Source organism: Polistes dominula, unplaced genomic scaffold (assembly GCF_049000335.1).
Source record: "Polistes dominula isolate Pdom_NZ unplaced genomic scaffold, Pdom_raw_medaka contig_49, whole genome shotgun sequence".
NCBI lineage: Eukaryota > Metazoa > Arthropoda > Insecta > Hymenoptera > Vespidae > Polistes > Polistes dominula.
The window spans coordinates 2,156,796-2,182,058 of record NW_028300914.1 but is presented as its reverse complement, the minus strand read 5'-3'; the positions used below and the strand labels follow the sequence as shown (position 1 = coordinate 2,182,058).

Here is a 25,263-nt window from a genome sequence, read left to right as displayed (position 1 = left end):
TTTGAATAAAATTTTACACTTTTGTATTAAGTCAATTTATGTTAATTGTTGATTTTTATGAAAATTTATGAGGAATAAATTATATTACCATGAATAGGATATATGATATAAAAGCAGACATAATATGAAAATAGTTCTGTTGATTGTAACTACTTTACAAAGTGAAGACAATAGTAATCAATAATAGTTTTCCTATATTACTAGTAAAAGAATGTATATATATACAATACTGCAGTATTTCATTAATAACTATACTTTAGTTAAATAGCCCTTTATAAGGTGTTTGCATAGAAATAGCTAAAGTATTGATTAAACAAATACACTTGGAAACGAGTAGCCAAAGTGGACAAACATGGATGCATGCTTTACTGCCTTTGACAAGGATGAAGATGGATTTCTATCTCTGCCAGAATTTAAACTTATATGCTGTGCACTATTTCGTAATAATCTTGGAAATATTTATACGCTTGAAGAAAAACAATTACAAGAAATATATTCTATCTTTGATCTAAATCATGATGGAATGATAGATAAAGAAGAATTTGAAGTGTGTATAAATATGTTTATATACAGGGTGATTCGTCAACTCTTGCCACTTAAATAGCTCCGAAAGTATCATAGTAGTAGAAAAGTGAATAAGGAAAAAGTTGCATTAAATGTTCAGGGCTACAATATGACGTTAGTATGTACGTCATTAGTATGGATCATTTTTGATATTTATTGATGAACTTTGTTTCTTCTTTTAAATGCAATGTCATTGGATTTATTGCATTTTATACAATGGCTGATAAGACGAATTCAGTAATGTGCAGCACTAAATTCAAAACCTGATAATGACCAAATCATAATGTCATATTGTAGTCATAAATTTGTCATGCAAATGTTTTCTTATTCACTTTTCTGCTACTATTATACATTCAGAGTTATTTATGCGGCAAGAGCTGACGAATCACCAGCATGGTGAACCTAAATGCATAAGTAAGTAAAAAGTATTTTAATAATTTATTATAATGTATTTAGATATGCTGGAATCTTTGGATTAAAGTTTGCACGCGTCCAAAAAATGCTTTCCTTATTGTGGATGTACAGAATGACTTTATATCAGGATCTTTAAACATTAAACATTGTGCTGCACAACATGACGGTTTAGAAGTAGTTGAACCTATTAATCGTCTATTGGATGCAGTACAATTTGATGCTGTATTTTATTCGCTTGATTGGCATCCTGTAGATCATGTATCCTTCATTGATAATTTACCTCTTAGGTATCATTTTAATAAGACTTTTTAATATATTATTTTAATCAAAATTCTTCATATATGTAACATTATTTATTCTCTATAGGGAAATTGATGAAAGCAATGGTATAACTAAGGAAATGATCAAAGTATATGACACTGTAACATTTAAAGGACCACCTACAATAAAGCAAAGGTTATGGCCCCGTCATTGTGTTCAGGATTCATGGGGTGCTGAACTTCATAAAGATTTAAAAATTGTTAAAGATGCTATAAAAATTTACAAGGGAACTAATTCAGAAGTAGATTCATATTCCGTATTTTGGGATAATAAAAAATTAACAGAAACGACATTAGCTTCTCAATTACAAGAGATAGGAACTACAGATATATATATTTGTGGATTGGCATATGATGTATGTGTAGGTGCTACTGCTGTTGATGCAATGACAAGTGGTTATCGTACTATTCTTATTGATGATTGCAGTCGTGGAGTTGATTTAGTGGATATTGAAAAAACAAAATCAAATGTAATAGCTAATCATGGAGTAATAGTAAATTCAAGTCAAGTCAAAGCTATGGTCGAAGGAAGAGACAGAAGACCAGAACTTGGATATAAACTTGCTCTGGAAATTAAACAGAAATTAAATATTTTAAATGATGTTGACAAATAGCTTGCTTCTACTGTAAAAATAAATTAGATAGAAAGAGTGTATAAATATATATATAGAGAGAGATATATATGTACATAATAATTGTACATTGATATGTATAAAGACTTAGTAGACTATTATTGAAAATTGAAAGATAGATAGATATAATATAAAATAATAAAAAATACTATATTTATTATAAACTATAAAAAGAGAAGAATATATATATTAATAATCAGCTGCATTACTGGCCAAATAGTCACGTCGGCCAATATTTGATGCTTGTTTATTTTGAATAGCTTCCAGTTTAGGACATTCAGTAATTCTATGTCCAAGACCACCACAATAACTGCAACCACGTTCATCTATAAAATTAAATAAAAATATAGATTTCTATTGAAGTAAATAATGAATAATTAATCAAATTTGTAGATATTATTTTACCTCCCAAATTAAGATATTTCTCATTTTCAGAACAAAGTTCAAGTAGAAATGGTGGAACTTTTTGTTTGGCTTCCATTAATAAATGTTTAAGATCAAGCAAGACAGATTCATCATTTGCTTTATTAATAAACGTTGTTGCTATTCCAGTTCTCCCTGATCTTCCAGTTCTTCCAATTCGATGTACTGAAACATAACAAATTATTTCCTTAATTGCATGCTCACGTGAGAAGATATATATAATATTATTTTGAAAAATGTATTAATAATTGGATAATTCATATTACCATAATTTTCTACGTCATCTGGCATATCATAATTTATAACGTGCTGTACATCTGCAAAATCAAGACCTTTAGAAGCAACGTCTGTCGCAACTAATACATCTTTTCTACCAGCACGAAATGCTTCAACCGAACGTGATCTCTCTTCTTGATCTGAAATTGAAAAATCCTACAAGTGAAGAATTTTGTAAAATATTTGCCAATTATTATGACATGATGTTTAATTAAATATTATTATTACCTTTTCCTCCATGTATTGCTACAGCTTCTACACCTTTTAAAAGTAAATACTCATGAATAGCATCGACATCTTGTTTCTTTTCAGCAAATATAAGTACAGGTGGTGGAGTTTTTTGAAGACATTCCAAAAGGTATACTATCTTTGCCTCTTGTTTTACATATTCTACTTCTTGTATAACATTCATTGAAGCAGCACCTGCACGACCAACATTTATTGTTACAGGTTTGACTAAAGCTGAACGTGCAAAATTTTGAATCTTTTTTGGCATAGTTGCAGAGAACAGTAAGGTCTGTCTTTGGCCCTATATAGAATACAAATATTGTTCATTTTCACGTTAAAATCTTAGTAATAATTTATACTTTAAAATTAATTTATTATACATACTCTGAAGAATGAAAAAATTGTCCTCACGTCCTCTTCAAAACCCATGTCTATCATACGATCTGCTTCATCCATACATAAATATCTGCATACACTTAATTTAACCATTTTTTTGTCAAGCATATCCATAAGACGTCCTGGAGTAGCTACCATTATATGTACACCTCTGCAGATATTAAATTATCATTAGTAATTAAGTACATGTTAATAGTTAAGATAATTGTATCTTACATACTTATTAATAACTTCCAAAGATTCAGATACAGGTACTCCACCAATTGCTAAACAACTACGTATATCAGGACAACCAGCTTGTCTTAAACTATTCGTGTAATGTCGAATAATGTCATAAGTTTGTTTTGCTAATTCTCGTGATGGACAAATTATGAGACCTATAAGAAAGGAATAACATTATAAAATGATACTTTAATTAATATATTGCTATATTAATTATCTAAGTAATTACCATAGGGTCCTTCGTTTCGTATAAAAGGCATTCCCACTTCTTGTTCTAAACAAAACATTATAATGGGTAAAACAAATACCAATGTTTTACCACTTCCTGTAAAAGCTATACCAATCATATCACGACCAGAAAGCCTGTTAAAAAATTATGAATTAATTATGCAACGATATTAAAGATTAAAATCAATAAAAATAGGTTAAGTTTATTACTGACACAGTAGGTATTCCTTGTACTTGTATTGGGGTAGGCTTAGTAATTCCTTTCTGTTCTAAACCATTCAAGATACCTCTGTGAAATTTCATTTCTTTAAAGCTTTTTAATGGAGGAGGTACGTCATCTCCTTCTACCAAAATTCTTAATTTTTTTCTAACTCTTTCATGCCTTGCTTCTCCAAGATGAAGTACTAATTTTGGAGGTGTCCAACTAGTTTTAATTGGATCTTCATATTGAATACCTTTTGCCAATTCAGCAACACCCATTAAAGCTTTATTTTCAGCTACACTTTCCAAAATTTTTTCTTCTTCCTTTAATTGTTTTTCCATAGCACTCTCTTTCTTAGCTGTATATTATAATATAACATATAATAATTTAATTATTTTATTCAATGGTCATTTTACATTTATTTTTGAACATGAGTTACCTTCTGCTAATTTTTTTAATTCTGTATGTTGATCCAAAAGAGAAATATTAGATTTACGGCCCCAAACTTGACCGTTGTCATCATCTGCATCATCTTTTTCATTTTCACTGCTACTCTTTCCAATACCACCATTTGCACTTTCTTCTTTCAACTGATTGATTTTACCAAGTTTAATAAGCTGTTGTTTTTTTCGTTCTTTAATAGGTATATATGGTACATAATCATCATCGGTGTCAGAGAAAGTATTTTTTTCTTCTTCATCATCTCTTCTGTATCTCTAAACATATTATTCAATATTACATTATTTATATATATACTTACTTGCATACAATTAAATAATAAAATAATAAATGTAACCAAATTTATTTACCTTTCTAGGAGGTTCACTGTTATCAACCTGACTCATAATGATTATTCACAAATCACCATTAAATAATTATTATTTAATAAAACAATACTACTTTGTTATAAAGTACTGACACATTATAATTAGGTTAACAAAACTGTATTTTAATAAATTATATTATTATTAAAAGTAAATAATACGTTAGAATACAATACTTAATTAATTAAATATTGACAATATATGTTAGGTTATGTGATGCCAATCCAAAACATTGATGCACAACTCAGTGATGTAAGGACGTGCGATTTTCTCTCACGTGGGAGTCTTTGTGCGCATGCGCATACTGACGTCACAGCTCGGCTCGAAATTTGAAACATTTGTAGTCAATAGAAAATATTGAATAGAAAATAATTAATAATTAAATAGTTACGAACTAATTAGATATTTTATAAAATCTATTGTTTTTTTTAATATCATTTGCAGCTACATACATAAATTACATTTTTATATAAAGTTTCTTAGACTATACAATAATTTTTTACCATTTATTAATGATAATACTACGATGTATTCTTGTAGAATGATCAAATACATTATTAGGATTTAAAATTTGCGAGTAAAAATTTTCTATCGTACAAATTTCTTCATACAACTCTTCCGTAGTCATTTCTAAAATATTTGCACATTCATTTAACAACCAACGAAAACTTCTTGGTAAAACTTTTTCAAATAATTCAAAATTTTTTGCTTTTACACGACTGAATATACAATGATACATCCAATAATCTTCACAGGGACGAAAAAATTTCATATTTTTAGATTCCTGTTCCTTAGAATCTATGTCATTGTTTAAAATACATTTTGTCTCATTTATATCCAGTTTTTCATCCAAAATGGTATCATCATTTAATATGGATATGTCAGATAAATTGAAATAATTATTCTCATTATTTAAATCGCTTTTAAAATTATATTCTTCATTAAATACTTGTTCTTCTTTTATTGGTATATCACATGGCATTTCGGGTAAATTCATTTCACCAATATTCAATAAACTCAAATCATCATCATCATCATCATTCAAATTTATTCCAGTAAAATTATGTAAATCATAAAAATTAAGATTATCTATTACATTAGGTTTCATAAGATTATTCATAATTTCTTGTGCTTCTGAAGCTTTCATGAATTGTCCTTTCGCATTACGATATCTATGCATTTTACGTTTCATAAAATCTTCAATACTTTCCACATATTGTGGCTTAAGTATTGACTCATGCTCATATTTTGATAATTCGATATTATATTTCTGATAAAAATTTATATCAGTTATATCAGAATTTGGTTTAATTGTGTCATTAAAAAGTGTTACATTATCATCATCATCCGATGTAGAATTATTTTCTTGAGGTATTAATAATTTACCATTTGGTAATACATCTTCAAATATAAAATCTTTATGATCGTTATGAATAACATTTGTATTCATTTTTAATAAATTTCGTACGTCATCAAAATACTGTAATTTTGTATCATCAATTCTAGTATAGCAAGGTGTATTTTTATCTACAAAAGTAACAAAATTTTCTATTTTTTTTATATCCTCTTCTTCTGACTCGTTAATATCACATACTTTAACATCTTCTTTAAGTTTTGCCACTTCTTCCATCTTATATCGTTCAAAGTAAGGTACAATTTTATTGATAAAATGTGATCTAGAGTTTATAATTTTCAGATTTATGTTACATTGTGTAGCAAGTTGCTGAAAACTATAAAAATAAAAAATATAATAAATCAACTAATGGATATAAATACTGTTACCATAAACATTGATAAATAAATATTCAAATTTACTCACTCTTTGATATGTGTCATATATCCAACTTTGGTTTCATAAAAGTCAGATCTTAAAATATCAGGAATATCGTTGGACGAATTTTCCCACAGTTGTTGAAGATAAGAATAAAAAGGCGTCAATGATGGATAAAATAATATTACATCATCTGATTCTGGTTTATTATTTTGATTTAACTTTTCAAAACACCGCTTCATAGCATCAGAAAGATCTCGTGGAAGGAGATGTTTATAATTAATAATTTCTGGATTTTCTCTTTCTTTTTTTGAATTAATAAAATCCATAAAATTCAGATACATATTATTGCTCAACGGTAATGTTGGATTGTATTTCAATTTTGTTGGATAATGTTTATTAACCAAAATATTTTTTCTGCATTCGATATATCTTTGCCATTCGTAAAAACTGAATAATTTTTTATCAAGTACATTATGTTTGTTGCCAACACTGAAACAGAAATAAAAGAAACATATAAAAATGACATATTCTAAGAAATCCAAAAAAAAAACAAATAACAGTATTATCAAAAAAATTATTACTAAAGAATATTCATATTAACAAAAATCATTTTCATCGAGATCTTTATAAACATCTATTTTTCGTTCATTTAAATCCGCTCCAAATATCATCTGATTATTTTTAATAACAGCATATGGCATTCTTTTATAAGTAAAATATATATCCCAAGATCCATCTTTTTTAAGTACAATACCACCGCTATTTTTCGTCAATTTAATCAACATGTAATCAAGATTTCTCTGTAATGCAGTTCTTGGATCGTAACCTTGATTAATATCATCTGCAATACGTCGAGCCATTCCAAGCTTTATTATAGATTCTCCATGACCCGTTAAAGAACATCCTACATTTTTATCAGCATAAGTTCCACATCCCAATAATGGAGAATCTCCCACTCTTCCAACCATTTTTCTATTCAAGCCACCCGTTGTTGTTCCTGCAGCAATACTATAACCATCCCATGCCACACAGCCAACAGTTCCCACGCTACCTACAGACAGTTAGTGTTAAAATAATAATTGTGATCATCAATTGTAAGATTGGTTGGTTATTTCATTACTTTGCAATGCTTCAATATTTTCTAAATCTTCAATATTATAATCAGCTACAGAATTTCCTGTTTCACTTAATTTATAAGCAAGATATGCTGTTGGTGCAACCATATTACCATGTGATAATAAATTTATATTAGCAAATTGTGCCAATTGTTTGGCACTATCTCCAACAATTATATTATTTGGGAGATTCTCCAAAACATATTTAGCAAGTGATATAGGATGTTCTATATCTGAAACTGCTGCTACTGAGCCACATTCAAATTTATCTCCATCCATAATACCTGCATCCATTTCTACTTGTCCTATATTTAATATATACATATATGTGTTATTATTTAAATTTATGTATATTTTTTAAACAATAGGTACATATTTCTACCTATTTCATTCAATACAGATCCATAACCACAATTAAAGAATTCATCACATTCCAACCACCATAAAGCTGCTTCTACAGCTTCTATAGAATTTCCTCCATTTGTTAATTTTTTATATCCTTTAGATGCAGCTTTTTGACAAGCTGTTATCTTTTCAATTACCATAAAATCTTTGCAGTCTCCTATACCACCATGTACAATTATACATGGTGAATTTATATCCTTTGGACAAATGCACTTATTCTCTTCCCATTTATTACATATTACATTTGAGAATGATTCATCTATTTCATTTTTTTTCTTAAAGCTATTATTTCTTTTAGAATAATTTCTTTTTATATACATAATCAATAATTTTAGAGCAGTATTTTCACATAGAATTTGATACAAATATAAATGAATATTTAACCTACTTAATTAAACTGTCATTTTTCTTTTCAAATAAAAAAATTGAAGGCTGAAATAATATTAATAAATAATTTTAATATGTAACTTACATATTAATATGTTCTGCAATCTTACTAATGGTATACTCTGTTATACCATCCAATCCAAATAAAATTTTTAATACCACTATAATGAATGCCATAGCACGTGCTTCATAGTTAGGAATATCTGCCTTTTTAAAATCAAAAATCATTGTTGGAGGTGAGAGAGCAATAAATCTTTCAGCATACAGTAATATACCTCCTAAAATAGTTTAGTAATGAATAACTGATAATAGTACATTTTTTTTTTAAATATTTATATGTAAAAAAAATATTCATACTTGGTAATGCTAGTTCCTGACAATAACGACTGATTAATGGTAAAAGGTTTGGAGAACTCAATTTCCTAATTCCAATAAATTTTGCCATCCTTGCAGCTATCTTTCTGATACCTTTATGAGTTATCTCTGTATTTTGTGTTAAAAAATTCACATCATTTTGAGATAGTTTCACCTCGGACGGAATTAAATGATCTAATTTATAATAAGACATATGACCCTCTCTAGCAAACCTAGTATATAACATTATAAATGTATACAATAATTAATATAAACAAGATTTATTTTAAAATTAAATAAAATGTAGAAATATAATAACGTACCTTAACATATCACCTAATTGTATAGGTTCTTTATGAATTCTCATAGCTAGATAAATAATAGCCCATAGTTTAATTCCCGTAATTACATATGGACCTGTTTTATATTGAGAAGTAGTATGTTTTTCTCTGTATTTAACTCTTTTAATATATGAAACATTTTTAGATAATTTTGTTATCTTTTTCTTTTCTTCTTTTGCAAATTTGTTAAAGGATATTCTATATAAAAAATATTCATTAATAAATATTTTAGAATAAATGCAGATTTTATATTATAGTTCGAAATATAACATACCTTTCTTCTTTATCGAATGATTTTACTGTATTAGTACTGTATCCACTAATTGCACTAACAGCATCAGAATTTGTCTGGGATTTCAGGTATTTCTCATAATCTGAATTTATCAAGAGTTTCTGTTAAAATCAATTATAAGAATAACATTATTCTAATATAATTTCATTAATCTATTTTTAAAGGAAATAATTATAAAATACAATACGATACTTTATTTCTGTGAAATCCTTGTGAACCACCACCAGGTGTACTAGCTGAGTAAGCACTAGTACTACCAGAAACCACAGATTGATTTGTACTATTTGTATGTAATTTATTCCGTTTAATAATCTTCTTTTTTGATTTAACTTTACCATAAATTATTTCTGCATCACTGAAATGAAATAATCATAAATGTAAAAGAATTTTTCAACACATATCATAATATGGTCATTGCACTATAAACCAACTTTTTATGATACTGTTTAGAAAGCCTTGGTAAGGACTTTTGCTTATTGAAGTAAATGCCACTTCAAGTTTACTTAAGTAAGTTGACCATAATTGTAATACTGTAAATTTGATATCTGGCGAAGCACCAAGTTCAATCATTTCTTCGGTTAGTCCAATTAAAGCAAAATTATATATTTCCCACGTTGTCCAACCCTGAGTTTCATCTGTATAGTCATTTAAATTTATTTTTATATATGTTTCATTAATATTATATAAAATAATTTCAATAAATATTCTTAGCAAATAAAATAAAGTAAAATTAGATATAAAATATATATTAACTATGTTTTCGATCTGCATGCTTGATTTTAATCTTTCGCAGTTTTGTACTTGGATCTACACGCATATCAAATATTTCTTCTCTTATTTCCTGAAAAAATAACACGATAAAATATAACGTTGCATCTTAACCTTTAAATAGCTTTGTATAAATTTATTTTTATATATACCTCATTTCGTGTTTGACAGTTTTCACAGTAATAAAAACCAGCATCTTTGAAGAAATTTGTACACCCGCAAATTCGGCATATTGAATTTACTTTGACATTTTCTTCCATTGCAACTCTTTATTTTAGATAAACACAGTATACAGTACACGTGGTAACCAACTTATGACACTTTAGATCCCGCCTTAGCAATCCCCACTCTTTTTATTGTAGGCGTAACAATACATTTCTTATGAACAAATGAAATCGTTTATAGGTTTCGCTACTAGAGTGTGCTACGGTCACGTTCGTAATGCATTCGTAACACGCATGCGCAATTCCTAATTTTCAGTAAGGTATTTACTTCACTCAAATATGGGGTATCGTTAGACCTCCGTGACAATTGAAATACAGTAGAAATTACAGGAAGAAGACATTTTTAAAAGAAATAACATATTTACATGGAAATAAATGAATATATATTTTTTACACTCGAACTAGGCTGCTAGTAATCTATCTTCTGGTTTCTGCACTACAATTCAATATATTATATAACATTACGCGACTCACTTTACTTTAACGAAAAACGCGGGAAACGATAGAGAAGGACCTCTTACGCGTACCTTCTATTGCACATAGATACGTCTATGGAAACAACCACTGTCGAGCTATGACGGCAGTATGCGCATGCGCACGAAGATTCCCACGTGGGAGAAAATCTCACGTCCTGGTATCACTGATCCGTAGTAGATAATCTAGATATCTCGAAAATCCACACACACACACAAGTGTCCTCTCATAATACTTTTTAAAAGATGTTAATATTAATAAAAATAAATGCATCCATTAAAAAGTTACTTACACATAAAGTCCAGTTTCACGCATAAACCTGCATATAATTATTCATAAAGGTATACATAAAGAATATAATTAAGACAAATGCATGGTCATTTTATTCACCGGTTTTTTTTTTGGTTCTCCCCACTTTTACTGTTTCTCGATACACTTTCGCCGGTATAAGAATATAAATAAATAAAAATAGCTCTCGATGACAAGTGATAATACACGATGAGAAAGGTATATTTATTTATTTATTTCCGATCATATATTCGAACGTAATTAATTAATTAAAAAAAAAGAGGGTCAAGAAACGATAGTGGGAATAATAAAGCTTATGGAAGGATTACAAGCCGGTTCTCTTACAGTCTCGAGTATATACTCATAATCAGGTTAGGTTAGGTATTACACATATAAAAGAATGTGCTTATGTGTGCGAATGGTTCATGCGCACGATCCCTTCGTTATCGGCAGACAGGACACTCGGGGCACAGACTCGGGCAGTGACTCGAGTAGTCAACACGACGTCAATTCCTTCCCTCGTGTTTTAGCCGAAGGCCTAGAAAAAGACAAATAGACAACCCCGTGGTGGCGCTTCGATCGAGCGAACTGTTGCACTCTGTTCGGAAGTGGCGGCTCGGGTACCCCGGTCCTTGTCCCCCGATTCGTTGGGGATTCGAGAGGAGAGTCACGTCGGCGCGTTATCATCGTTTCAGTAGTAAACACCAGTTCGCGTAAGACGAATCTCGGTTGTCACGTTAACGTTATTTTGACATCCGTCAACGAGATTATTGTAATACCTTTTTTTTTCGGTGGTTGTAGTTCATGTTTTTACTATATACATATATATATATATATATATATGTCATCGATTAATCTATAAAGAACGATCATCGTCGTCATGATTGTTCGTCGTCGGTGTTTGTTAGAACGCTTTAACGCGTTTCACCATGTGTACAAATTAAACACAAGACTCGATGCGTAGTTTGTTCATCCTAGACAAGCATTTTATTTCTTTTACGAGTTATTTATTTAATATTTTGTTATTACTATTATCATCATCATCATCATAGTGGTGTAATTTTTTTTTCGAATTCACGTGTTACGAAAGAAGACGAGAACACTTACGAGAAGAGGAAGAAAAGTGCGTGTGCTTTTCGTGCTTTCCTACTGATCGAGATACGGTAAGTTTATATATTATTTTTTTAAATGAAACGATTGCATATAATTTTCATCATTCATTCATTCGTTCTTCTTCTTCTTCTTCTTATTTTTCTTCTTACCTTGTCGGCGAGGTCTTTACGTTCGAGAAAGTCTGGCTTTCTCTCCTATCCTGTTTTTCTTCTTCCTTTTCATCATTCATCCTTTTCTTTCTTATTATTAAAAGAATACTTTAAACGTTGCCTTGAGAAGAACCTTTACGTAGGTGTGGACCCTTTCAACCAGAATACTCCGACATAATTCTTTTATTTTTCTCGAAACATTCTTTGAACACTACGAGTAACTTTTCCCGGTATTTCTTTTTCTTATTCTTTTTTTTTCAATACTCTTTTTTTTATGTTAGATAAAATATATCTTTAAGTTGTTCGTGTTTAATAAAGAAAATAATAATAAAAAAAAAAATAACTTTAGGGGTGGTTTTTCAAAGCTCACTCTCTCTCTCTCTCACTCTCTCTCACCCTTACATCGACGATAATTCTTTTATTAAAAGAACGAAAGAGGTGTAACCCTCTTTTCTACTGCTTTCGCGTAATACCTGATATAAAAGAGTGTTGTCGTCTCTCTATCGAGTTTTATATAGTAAAAGTAAATTACAGAATGATAAGATCAAGATCGTATATAAAAAAAATAACAAAAGTACGTAAGCACGATGAAATTAAGCTACGAAACAAAGCTACCTGCGATGCATGTTGAACATATAACATTGTAAATAAAACGTAAATAAAACGTTAATAAAACGTTAATAAAACTCGGGGGTACGAAATGAACCAATTGGTGGGTTTTACTATTTTATTTCTTTTTTTCTTTTTAGTTATTTTTTTCTTTTTAGTTATTTTTTTTTTTTGTATTTTTTTCCCCCCTAATACGTTCGAATTATTCTATTAGATACAAACGTAGATCACATTCATCTCATATATCTTTATCTTGTGGAATAAAATTAATATTATTTTATTAATATATATATATATATTATTTATTTTACTATTTATTATAATTTTTTATATTTTTTTAGAAATATTTATAAAAATAATTTTATAAATTTCTTGTTTAATTTATATTTAATATAAATTACCTTATGTTTATATATATATATATATATATATATATATATATATATATATAATTTATTATTATTATTTTACTATATATAATTAAATTAAATTATATTATAATTACATTATAATCTATATAAAGCAATATTTGTATTTTGTCCATATTAATATTCTAAGTATTATATTTCAAAATACAATACATATAATATATCAAAATAATTTGATGGGGGAATCGTGCATTAATGGCATTTTAATTAAATGCATTATCATATTCAAAAAAAATATTATAAATCAATTTCTATTGTATTATTAGTCAAAACGAATTACAGAATGACGACACAGTAAAGAATAATTTCATATATATATATATGTATGTGTGTGTGTGTTTGTGTTTGTGTGTGAACAGCATTAGAATTAGTATTGCTAATGCACAGGAAAAAAGGGAATATTATGCGTGTATAGAGAAAACTATATCTCCTTGTAGTTGATCAAGTGTGTATACATATTTATTACTATTACACGATTAGCTAGTCCCATCCCATCCCATTGCTATTATTCACAGCACGTTGGTAGCATAGAGTTACGTACCACGTGGTGTGTGATCTTTTTCCTTTCTTTCTTTTCCTTTTTTATTTTTCTAGGAACGGTCAGTTTTGTATTTTGACCTTGAAACTACAATATTTAGACCCTTGCCCTTGTCAGGTTGATGCTCTTCTTTTTTTGTTAATATTACGATTTTTGTTGTATTTTTTTTTTTCATCTTCTTTTTTCATATAATATATATATGTGTGTGTTATATGTAAGTGTATTGATTGAACATGGTCAAGAATACCTTAAAACGATCGCGTGCGATCATTGTCGGTCAAAACTATCCTATACGTTCTAACAAAGATATTATCTTAAGATATTTCTCGTCGTTGGTAGTTCATCGATCGATGAAAAGCACGTTCTGTTTAAATATCGTCATCGCATAGTGATTCTCTTTTACTCTTTCGCATGTTCATCGTCTCATAACTTGAGTACACGAATCGGGCCAAGGTTTTCCTTTGGTCCTTCTCTTATACATTTTCATAGTTCGTTCGTAAGTTCCTAATCGAGGTTATAGCTAAGAAGAAAAAGAAAAAGAAGAAGAAGAAGAAGTAGAAGAACAAATAAAAAAAGAAGATTTACACGATTTCGAATTTTTCGCGGTTATGATTAGTTAACGCGTGATTCCTCCAATCATCGTTCTTTGACCTTCGCCACTCTTCCTTACAATTTAAATGCATACATATAATGCAGTATATATATATATATATATATATATATATATAAAATATTTTTGTATTATATTACTATTAATTTATTATATTACTATTATTATTAATATAATAATAATAATAATAATAATATAGTAAAAGTAATAAGTATAATGAATAATATAATAAAAATAAATAAATTATAAAAAATATATATATATATAATATTATAAAAATATATGTAATATTATATTATATATATATATATATATATATATATATATATATATATTATAAAAATATATGTAATATTATATAATATATATATATATATATAATAAATAATAAATTTTTTTAAATATTATAATTAATAATATAATATAATAATATATATGTATAAAATACTAATAATATTTAAAAAAGTAATATAATAAATATATAATAAAAAATTATTAATAATAAAATAAAAATTAATATATATATATATATATATATATATATTGTATGCATTTATATTGCAAGGAAGAATCAGCGAAGGTAACTAACTAATAAACTATATATATATATAGTTAGGATGTATTTTGTCGAGTGCTTTTACGCAGGCCAGAAATATAGAAGGATCGATATTCGTCGAAAGAGAAAGAAAGAAAGAGAAAGAGAAAAAAGACATCTTGTTGTTCGTTGAAGAGGTTGTCGAGCTTTGGGAACATATACTATCTATATTTACTTAAGATAATATTAGGAACCTTCTACGAAAAAAGGAACAACCATTTTTTCTTACTATCTAGTTATCCTATCGTAATATTGATATAGTATTATCACATTATGATATTTTGCATCGTTCAAATAAGACGATAAATTTTCTATCTCTATCTCTATCGTTCTTTTTCATTCTTTCTCCTCTTTTTCTTCTTCTTCTTCTTCTTCTTCTTCTTCTTCTTCTACTTTGAAAAATTAGTCGTATCACTTTTTAAGTTAACCTTAAAAGTTTTATAAAACGATCGATATTCCTGAACTTACGTTACTTTTTTATTTTCTTTTTTTCTTTTTTTTTTTCTTATAAGTTTGTGTTTTGAAAAATAATAATAATAATAATAAAAAAAAGATAACTTCGCCATTGTGTTTTTTTTTTTTTATAGAGCCATTAGACTTTGTTTTCTATTACCGTATATATATAACTGAACTTAAAGGGGATGCGCCATTTTGTTGTTGTTCGATGTTCATTGTATTAGGAAAAAATATTAGAAAATAGTATTAAGAGAGAGAAAGTTAATTAAAATTTAATTGTTTTTAATATTTTATCATTCAACTTTCACATATTAATTTTATTGCTTAATTTATTTTACATAGTATAATAACATACATAATTACATATATTTATATATATATATATATATATATATATATATATATATATATATATATATATAATGTAGTATTAAATATTATTTAATTATATTTTATTTAATAATAATATTAATTATTATATTAATTTTAATAATTAATTATTTAATAATAATAAATTAATAATAATTAATATTAATAATAATAATTACTAATACTAATTAATAGTAATAAATAATAATAATTAAATTTAATTAATAATAATATTATTAAATAAGTTAATATAAAAATAATATAAAATAAATATTATAAATATTATAAATATAAAAAAAATATAAAATAATGTAAAATAATATAAATCCAATATAGATTATTTATTTAAATTACAAATAAACAATTTATGGTTAATCATTTTTTAAATTGATTTAATTTTATTGAACTTATTTAATTTAATTTTGAATTAAAGATCATCAATTCTTTTGTTCATACTTAATGATAAGACAGAAATACCATATATACCACCTGTATAAATTTGAAAGGATCCAATCGTGTTGTCGCATACTATAAATAATTCTATCTTTTATGTAAAAGGTAGAAATAAAGGACAAATTGCGTGCTTTCAAAAGGTTTTTTTTTTTTTTTTTTCAAGAATAAAACTTTCTCTCTCTCTCTCTCTCTCTTTTATTTCCTTGTTCGATCATTTTGATCGAAGTCGATGGAACATCGATCGATTTTTTCTTCTTCTTCTTCTTATCTTTCTTTTTTCTGTCTTTATTTGTTTCTATTATTTTCTTTCTCTATTTTTCAAACGGTAACAAAGTTTTATCACTAGGAATAATATCGTTTTACAACACGTGTCCTTTTTTTTCTGTCCTCGGGTTCAGTTTCCTTCTTTTTTTTTCCCACATTGAAAGAGGATGGATTTCTTGGTTCTTTTTTTTTGTCATAGTTTCTTGTAGATAGTAAAAAACCTAAAAGAAAAAGAAAAGGTCTCTCTCTCTCTCTCTCTCTCTCTCTCTCTCTACCAAAGAGTATATTATCTATCCTAAATTTTATATTGACACTAGTTCGTAAATAAGAAATAAGTTTCGGGAGACGTCCTATGTCTCATGGGGTTCCTTTTTTTTTATTTCTGATCGCTGGACCAACCTATACATGTATATATATATATATATACTATGTAGGATATGTTTACTTAAGAATATATTTTTTTTTCAATTTTTATCACCAAAGATTATGTGATACTCCTTGAGATTAAGATACCACGTTAATATTACAAAAAAAAAAATAAAATACAAAATTAATATTACAAAAAAAATAAATAAAATACAAAATTAATATTCCAAAAAAATAAAAATTAATATTACAAAAAAAGTAAATAAAATACAAAAATAATATTCCAAAATAATAAAAATAATATTCCAAAATAATAAAAATTAATATTACAAAAAAAATAAATAAAATACAATGTTAATATTATAAAAAAAAAAATAAATAAAATACAAAATTAATATTACAAAAAGAAAATAAATAAAATACAATGTTAATATTACGAAAATAATAGAAATTAATATTACAAAGATAATAGAAATTAATATTCTAAAATAATAGAAATAAATGTTACAAAAATAATAGAAATTAATATTAAAAAAATAATAGAAATTAATATTCCAAACTAATATAAAATTAATATTACAGAAAAAAACAAAGAAATAAATATAACAAAGACCTAACCTAATTTTTAAATGAACACCAACAAAAAAGTTAACGTTGTGTTGTTCAATTTTTAAAAAAAGATTAATGGATCTTTTGTAATTTCTTTCGTTTTTTCTTTAGAATATTTTGATGATACTCGAACGAATTAAACGAAATATTTTATAAAAGTTATATTGTTTAAAGAAAATCGATATTAGGAAGAGTTAAAGTTAAAGGAGAAAGATCTAAAGATGAGATATTACAATAGAAGCTGTGAAATCCTTGGAGAAATGTGAATCTATATAACATAATCCTTTCTATTAAATTTTAATTACTGTCTTCAGTCGTCACATATATACATATTAAATATATATACATATATAACTAATATGTATATATATATATATATATCGTATATAACAAAACGTAGTACAAACGATAGTAGTTATGAGTACACAATGACATCAGCCACACCTGAGTATACAACGGCTTCGACTTTGACTTTAATATCTTCTTTGGTAATGCATTTTATATGATGCTACTGTATAAAAACGAATATACATTTTTCATCGTGTCTATTTTTATATTTTGTAATTCTTTTCTTTTTTTTTTTTTTTTTCTAGTTAATACAAAATGATCGACTCTTTTATCCAAATTCAAATTCAAATTCAAATGCAATTCCCTTTGCCATTTTACTTTTAATGCCTTTTTTGTATTTTTTTTTCTTTTTTTTTTTTTTACAGAAACAGATTAAGAAAGAAAAATTTTTTTTTGTCAGACAAAACTTTACTTCTTTTCTTTTTATTTTTCTATTTTTTTTTCTTGAAATCTTTCTGAAAGACAAAGAAGCTTTAAAAGTTTTAATATAAAACTTGGCATAGTACCAACTTTCGCACGCTTTTAGGAATCCTTTTTTTAAAATGGCGGGACGGATTGGTCGAAAGAATTTTTCGAGTATCATTTAAAGCAGCAAAAAATAATAATAATAATAATAATAATAATATTCTTCTTGTACGGTGTTCATCTAATCTCGTTCGTTTCATTTTGAAAATAAAAATAAATCGCGTAACGAAGTTTACATACATTACAATTCATATTACAATAATTCGTAAATTATTATCGCGTGTTTGCGTGTTATTTTAAATACAGTTTAATTTTGATAGATAAGAAATTTGTTTCTCGAATGATTTCCAGATATATATATATATATATGTAATTTGAGACGTGATTTTTATTTGATTTTATTCCTCCCCCTTTTCTTATTCCTTTGCTAAAGGAATGTGCCGTTTAACAACTGTATATTATTTTACATTTCGATCTGCGTAAAATCAATACTTCGTTACGGTGGTTTTTATCAGGACGACACCTGTTGATAGCCAAGTCGTTTGAGAAAATCGATAAAAAAAAAAGGGGGATACCTTTTTCTTTTTTTTTCTCTTTTCTTGAATATACATATACATATATAGATATATATTTATACGTGTAATTTCAGTAAAGAATTTTAAAATATAAATTCGTATTTATTACATCGTTTAAATAATTATTGACCAATTTTTAACATTAGATATACCAGACCAGTCATTTTGATTGGTTGGGCCATTTTTAATTCAAAATTTCTACTTAACACATGTAACATTTGATTTCTGTAAATATAATTAATTGTTTTGTTATTTAAAAATATCTATATAAATCTATTTATCTATTAAAATTATTATTGTTTAACATTTTTTGTGTTAATTTTTAAGAGTAAATCAAGACTGGAAGCCTCAAAAAGTATTTTTATTTTATACATTAGTCATTTTGACTAGTGTGGTAGAAAATGGTGGTATACTGAAAATGGTTGTATATCTAGTGTTAATGTAATTTTATTTTTATTTTTTATACTATTTTATATTATATTTTATATATTAATGTTATTTTAATTTATATTATGTGTTAACGATAACCTTAAAAAAATTTTGTAAAATCGTAAAATATTATTTTCAAAAAAAAAAAACCATGTCGAAATATCAAATTCTAATGATCTCTACCCACTGTATTCTTCAACCTTTTTTCCCATATTTCTAAAAAATTGATCTTTTTCTTACAAAAATTATCCTTGGATTTTTTTTTTGTCAACTATCTGTATTTTAAATACAAAACAAAAATTCACAAAACGTTATTTTTGATTTCTTAGTTTATATTCTTAAAACCACAATTTTTATAAATAAACTAATCTATTTACAATAGTCTCTATTAATTACAATAAAATCAAAAAAAATAATCTCAAAATCTTTCTGTTTCTTTTTTTTTTTTTTATAATACGCAATAAATACAGCCATATTTCTTTTTTTTTTTCTTGATTACAACCGTTGTCAAAATAAAAATTCATTGGGTAATAAAAAAAAAATTCTACAAATGTTTATAGTGTAATTTCTTGACCTTTTTAACATGAAACGCATAACGAATCAATGTTATACAAACAAAAATTTCATTGTAATATACATTCTTATCTATTTCTTATACGTTTGTATATATATATATATGTATGTATGTATGTATGTATGTATGTATGTATGTATGTATGTATGTATGTATGTATGTATGTATGTATAGACATACGAACCGGTAAAATTAAATTTGATCTTCAACAACGTTGCCGTTCTAATTCGATGCAATTAAAACAGTCGTAAATATACTAATCGTTTTAATATTAGTTTCAATTGCAAATTGGATGATATATCATCTAATAAAAATGAGAACACATATGTACAAGATATAAAACAAGTATTATTCATCAAATCATCATCATCATCATCAATATTCGAATTTATTTAAATAAATCTCATCCATAACTGTGTTCCGTGATTCGTTGAATTCGTATTGTGTTGTGTTTGAAAATAATATTTAAAAACAATGATCTTACTATTAAAATGTTTAACCCCCTTTGATTGGTGAATACTTTTAACTAAAGTATTTTGTACAAACTAAATTATTTATTATTAACTAGATACTAATAATAAATTATTGGGATCTCTAGCACTTGAATACGCTATCTGGTGGTTAAATTCAAAATTACAGTAGATAGGTCGAATTGCTACGTCACACGTGGGATCTCTTGCTCTTGAATACGCTATCTGGTGGTTAAATTTAAAATTACAGTAGATAGGTCGAATTGCTAAGCCACGTCCCCTGCCAGACATTCCAATATTTAATAATTCAAGTTTTTCTTTAGAAAAATCTAATTTAATTAATTAATATAAATATATTTTTACATTATTTTATATTAATATAAACAAACACATATATGCGTCGATAGATCATAATTAATTTAATTATTTAAATCTAATTTGAATAGTAATTTTTGTTCATTTAAAATGTTTGCTCAATAATCTGTTTAAACGATGTAATAAATTCGATTTTTTATTTCAAAATTCTTTAGTTAAATTACACGTATAAATATAATAAAATAAAATAAAATAAACACGTAAAATAAATAAAAATATTATTTATTTTATTTTATATTATTTTTATTATTATATAATATTAATAATTATATTCGCGAATGAAAGGATCGCGCTAAGGGACAGGGAACAATGGCGGGATTTGGTATTTGCGGCAATAAACTTCCTAGTTCCTAATACCAATTAATAATAAATAATAATAATTATATTACGTAATATATTATATATCTTATTTATTTTATTATTATATTTGTAATATTTTTATTTCAAAAATAATCGATTTCATTCAACCCCTAAATACGATAATAACGTCCATTTGTAAAATTAATTTGAAAAAAAAACAAAACAAAACAAAACAAAACATAAGAATCACATTTTACACTTTTACAGTGTTTTTAACATTGATGGACGAATTTTCAAAGTGCTTCTTCTTTCCTTCTTCATTTTACTCCCTTTTTTATCTTTCAAGATAACCACCATGAGAAAAAGAAAGAAATAAAGAAAGAATGAAAGAAACAGAAAAAAAGATAGATAGAAAGGTGATATGAGTGCAGAAAATCGCTATTATTATATACCAAACCATATGTAGTACATTACTATTCACATATATAGATGACGTTTTATCAGAAATCTATCATAAGAGTGAACTGCGTCGCCAAAGGGAGAGTCGGCTGGTTCAATTGATCGATAAACTGATTCCATTAATTCACCCGTTACCAGGGAGGTAAATGGGTTACCCTAACGCACACACACACATCTACACATCCACACACATATATATATATATATATTTGTATCCTTCAGAATTTCTACCTGTAAACTATTACTTCTTCGTTTATTTATTATTTGTTATAACGTAATCGTGATTGGTCGGTTGGTTGGTTGGTTGGTTGGTTGATGATGCATATACGTAATTAATATATTTTCATAAATGTCAATTAAATACGATTCTCATTTGAAATCTATATACATTTCTATTATTATTATAATATTCTTATGAAAGTGATTATTATTACGTATACAGATCCATCGTATAACACAACTGCTATGACGTAACTATTTCAACCAATCACGGATGCACAGGACTAGTCGTTCGTTAATTGGATTAATTCGGATTTGTTCGTTCGTTCGTCGTTCCACTCTTGATACATTTAAAACACACACACACACATATGTTATATATATGGACAATTAAAAAAAAAAGAGAAAGATAGAAAGAAGAGTAGGGGGGGGGGCTAGAGATATGTTACATGTCTCATTTCATATTCATTTTATCAGATTCTTTTTTTTTATTATTATTATTATTATTTTTTTCTTCCCTTTCTTAAATTTATTCGAGTATAACCTCTGATACACCTGTTGAACTCACTACGTCATACTTCGATACTCATTCGAGAGAGAATGAGAGAGAAAGAGAAAGGGGAGTATATATATATATATATATATATATAATAGGTACGTGTAAAAAATAAAGGATCTTCCTTAACGACATTGAATGAAATATATTCTCATCGTGATTTATTTATTATTTTTTTTTTTTCAAACATATTTACTTAAAGAATAATCTTTTAATATTATTCATTTTCTTGAAGGAGGGTTGGGTCGAAAGTTGACGTAATTCTTTCTCAGAATACAATCTGTCTCCACCATATTTGATATAATCAATACGAAGAAAACTTCAGTTATTATTATTATTATTATTATTATATGTGATTTCTCTATCGTAGAAATAGTTGATTATATTTTTTCTATTTATTCTATTTTTTAAATTTTGTCATTTTTTTTTTATTAAAATAATAATATCGAGTTAAATAATTTTGGTTTGTTATTGTTTTCTAAAAATAAATATGAGTGTATTTAAAAAAGTAAGAAAATATTTAATAATATTAAATAATAAATAATATTAGGAGTTTTAAAGAAATATATATATTATTATATAATATTTAAAATATATATATATATATATATATATATATATATATATATATATATATATAGAAATAAGTTATATTCTTAAAATTAATATTTAAAATATAAAACTTAACATTAGCGCCATCTCTGAGTAAAAGTAGAAACTAGTAAAGAAAGGTGATAATGAAATTAGCATAGGAAACCACCATATATATATATATATATATATATATATATATATATATATGCAGCAAATGAATTTAGAAATTTGCCTTTTCAAACTAACCCCAATTTGAAAGAAATTGCAAAATTTTGTATAATAAATACAGTTAAAAGAAAATAATCAAATTACCATCTAACAAGTATTTTAAACTCGTTTCTTTTATTATTACAATTCTCTTTATTTTTTTTTTTTAAATTTGATGAATAAATACAGTTATAAGCAAATAATCAAATTACCATCTAACAAGTATCATAAATTCGTTTCTTTTATTATTACAATTTTCTATTTTACAATTATCATAATTCAAATGTAATTTTGTATAATTAAATTAATTATATATATTATATTTGTTTTCTTTTCGTTTTAAAATTTCTTATAATTGATCGTGCTCGTTAAAAAAAAAAAAAAAAAAAAAAAAAATAAATAAAAATAACATGCCAATTATACGGAGTAAATAATTTTCGTAACAAACATGGACGTTATCATGGCGTCTAATTATACATAAGAGAGACGTAATTTATAAACAAACGCACATATTGCCCTCCCCTTTATTCATTTTAATCGCACAGCTGTTCTGTTTCGTCACGGCTGGTCAAAGAAAAACAAAAACAAAAAAAAAACAAAAATAAAATAAGAGGGAAAGAAGTGAATGGGGGTGAAGTGGGGTGAAATGGGGTGAAGTTGAGAGGTAGAAAATTGCAATTACCTCCTTCACCTTGAAGAAAAAGATCGACCGAAAATAAACGAATGTTCTCTGTTTTCATTTACCCCACTAGAAAGCCCTTAAGTACGCTTAACTATAATGTACCTCTTTCAGTTTAGTAAATACAGCCCCTCTCTACTCTCGCGTTTATGTACGCACCCCTTGACGGGTTGCAGTAATGAGCGAGTGCTTTTAAAGTAATCAGCGCGTAAAATTCTGTGTGTCTTTGGGTATAGTAGTTATACAGTAGTACGTGCACCACTCTAGGTACATGTTGGACAAAAGGGCCTCTATAACGGCACGTACACCTTTTTACAACAACAAAAATTTTTTTGGGGGAAATTTCATTAATATTTTATTGTATTATCTTTTTTTATAAATTTAAAATTTGAATATGTACCTATATAAAATTATTTACTATATATATATATATATATATATATATATATATATATATATATATATATATATATATAGTATAGTAATAGTATATATACAGTAATTATTATAGTATATATATAGTAATTAGTTATATACTATATATTAATTATTACTATAATATAATATAATATATATATATATATATATATAAATTAAAAATGAAAATATTTAGGTGGCCTTCTTTAATTAGGACACCTTATAAATATATATATATATATATATACATTTTACAATATAGCCAAGCTTTTCTATGACAATAGAAATGTATATATATATATATATATAGATAACCTAGTAGTGTGTGTATTTTATCATACAAACAAAAGTGGACGAGAACTAATTGTAAATGATAGGATACGAATCCATTGTTAACCAGTGAGCTGGAGAATATACGTAAACGGATTTATGCTTTGTATCTCTTATTAGCGAAGGGTGTGCTATTGTTCGATATAGCTTCTATATATATATATATATATATATATATATATATATATACTCACACAAAGATACTTTGATAAACGTAGAGATGTGATATGTGCCTTCTATAAATCTTCTAATTCTTCTTCTATCCATTCCTTTCGAGGATTATACAATATGCAGTAAATCTTTTTTTTTTTTTTATGAATCCCTTTTAACAATGAAATGCTTTTTTAAATTAACTCACACACGTTTGAATATTCACGAATAAAAAATACAAAGAAGTGTTGCAAATAAAAAAAAAAAACAAACAATAATAACAAATCAATTATTAAATACACGTATATATAACTTGAATTTTATTTATAAAAAAAAGTATTGTGAATATAATATAATAATTAACTGTATTCTAATTAAAAATTTGATTTTAGTTTGTTAATTATTT

General features: G+C 26.1%; 5 protein-coding genes across 6 annotated transcripts in view; 2 read left to right on the top strand and 3 right to left on the bottom strand.

The window, feature by feature from the left end:
- Nucleotides 1-173: 173 nt before the first annotated feature.
- Naam (Nicotinamide amidase) lies at nucleotides 174-1,918 on the top strand. Its single transcript, XM_089179869.1, has 3 exons — nucleotides 174-547; nucleotides 1,021-1,265; nucleotides 1,345-1,918. Exons 1-3 carry the CDS (start codon nucleotides 353-355, stop codon nucleotides 1,910-1,912), a joined length of 1,008 nt encoding a protein of 335 aa, XP_089035995.1. The 5' UTR covers nucleotides 174-352; the 3' UTR covers nucleotides 1,913-1,918.
- Nucleotides 1,919-2,061: 143 nt separating this feature from the next.
- On the bottom strand, nucleotides 2,062-5,001 carry abs (ATP-dependent RNA helicase abstrakt). The gene is made up of 10 exons (XM_015321859.2): nucleotides 4,715-5,001; nucleotides 4,345-4,621; nucleotides 3,918-4,263; nucleotides 3,705-3,838; nucleotides 3,474-3,630; nucleotides 3,242-3,404; nucleotides 2,858-3,158; nucleotides 2,620-2,769; nucleotides 2,336-2,518; nucleotides 2,062-2,256 (listed from the first exon to the last, which is right to left on the bottom strand). Exons 1-10 carry the CDS (start codon nucleotides 4,748-4,750, stop codon nucleotides 2,120-2,122), a joined length of 1,884 nt encoding a protein of 627 aa, XP_015177345.1. The 5' UTR covers nucleotides 4,751-5,001; the 3' UTR covers nucleotides 2,062-2,119.
- Nucleotides 5,002-5,148: 147 nt separating this feature from the next.
- Nucleotides 5,149-10,428, bottom strand: TAF1B (TATA box-binding protein-associated factor RNA polymerase I subunit B). Its single transcript, XM_015321919.2, is given in 11 exon segments — nucleotides 5,149-6,459; nucleotides 6,549-6,992; nucleotides 8,496-8,688; nucleotides 8,768-8,997; nucleotides 9,088-9,303; nucleotides 9,380-9,498; nucleotides 9,590-9,752; nucleotides 9,829-9,862; nucleotides 9,865-10,032; nucleotides 10,151-10,238; nucleotides 10,318-10,428. Coding segments are annotated over 11 exon segments (2,994 nt in total). The 5' UTR covers nucleotides 10,426-10,428; the 3' UTR covers nucleotides 5,149-5,228.
- Nucleotides 7,566-8,485, bottom strand: LOC149033304 (isoaspartyl peptidase/L-asparaginase). The gene is made up of 2 exons (XM_089179873.1): nucleotides 8,001-8,485; nucleotides 7,566-7,923 (listed from the first exon to the last, which is right to left on the bottom strand). The coding sequence occupies exons 1-2, from the start codon at nucleotides 8,341-8,343 to the stop codon at nucleotides 7,592-7,594; spliced, it is 675 nt and encodes a 224-aa protein (XP_089035999.1). The 5' UTR covers nucleotides 8,344-8,485; the 3' UTR covers nucleotides 7,566-7,591.
- A 1,195-nt stretch (nucleotides 10,429-11,623) lies between the features above and the next one.
- The window catches only part of tws (protein phosphatase 2 regulatory subunit tws), a 41,802-nt gene continuing 28,162 nt past the window's right edge, over nucleotides 11,624-25,263 (top strand). For both annotated transcript variants that reach the window (XM_015321842.2, XM_015321843.2), the window contains exon 1: nucleotides 11,624-12,314. The gene's annotated coding sequence lies outside the window, so the exon portion shown is untranslated. The remainder of the gene's footprint in view (nucleotides 12,315-25,263) is intronic.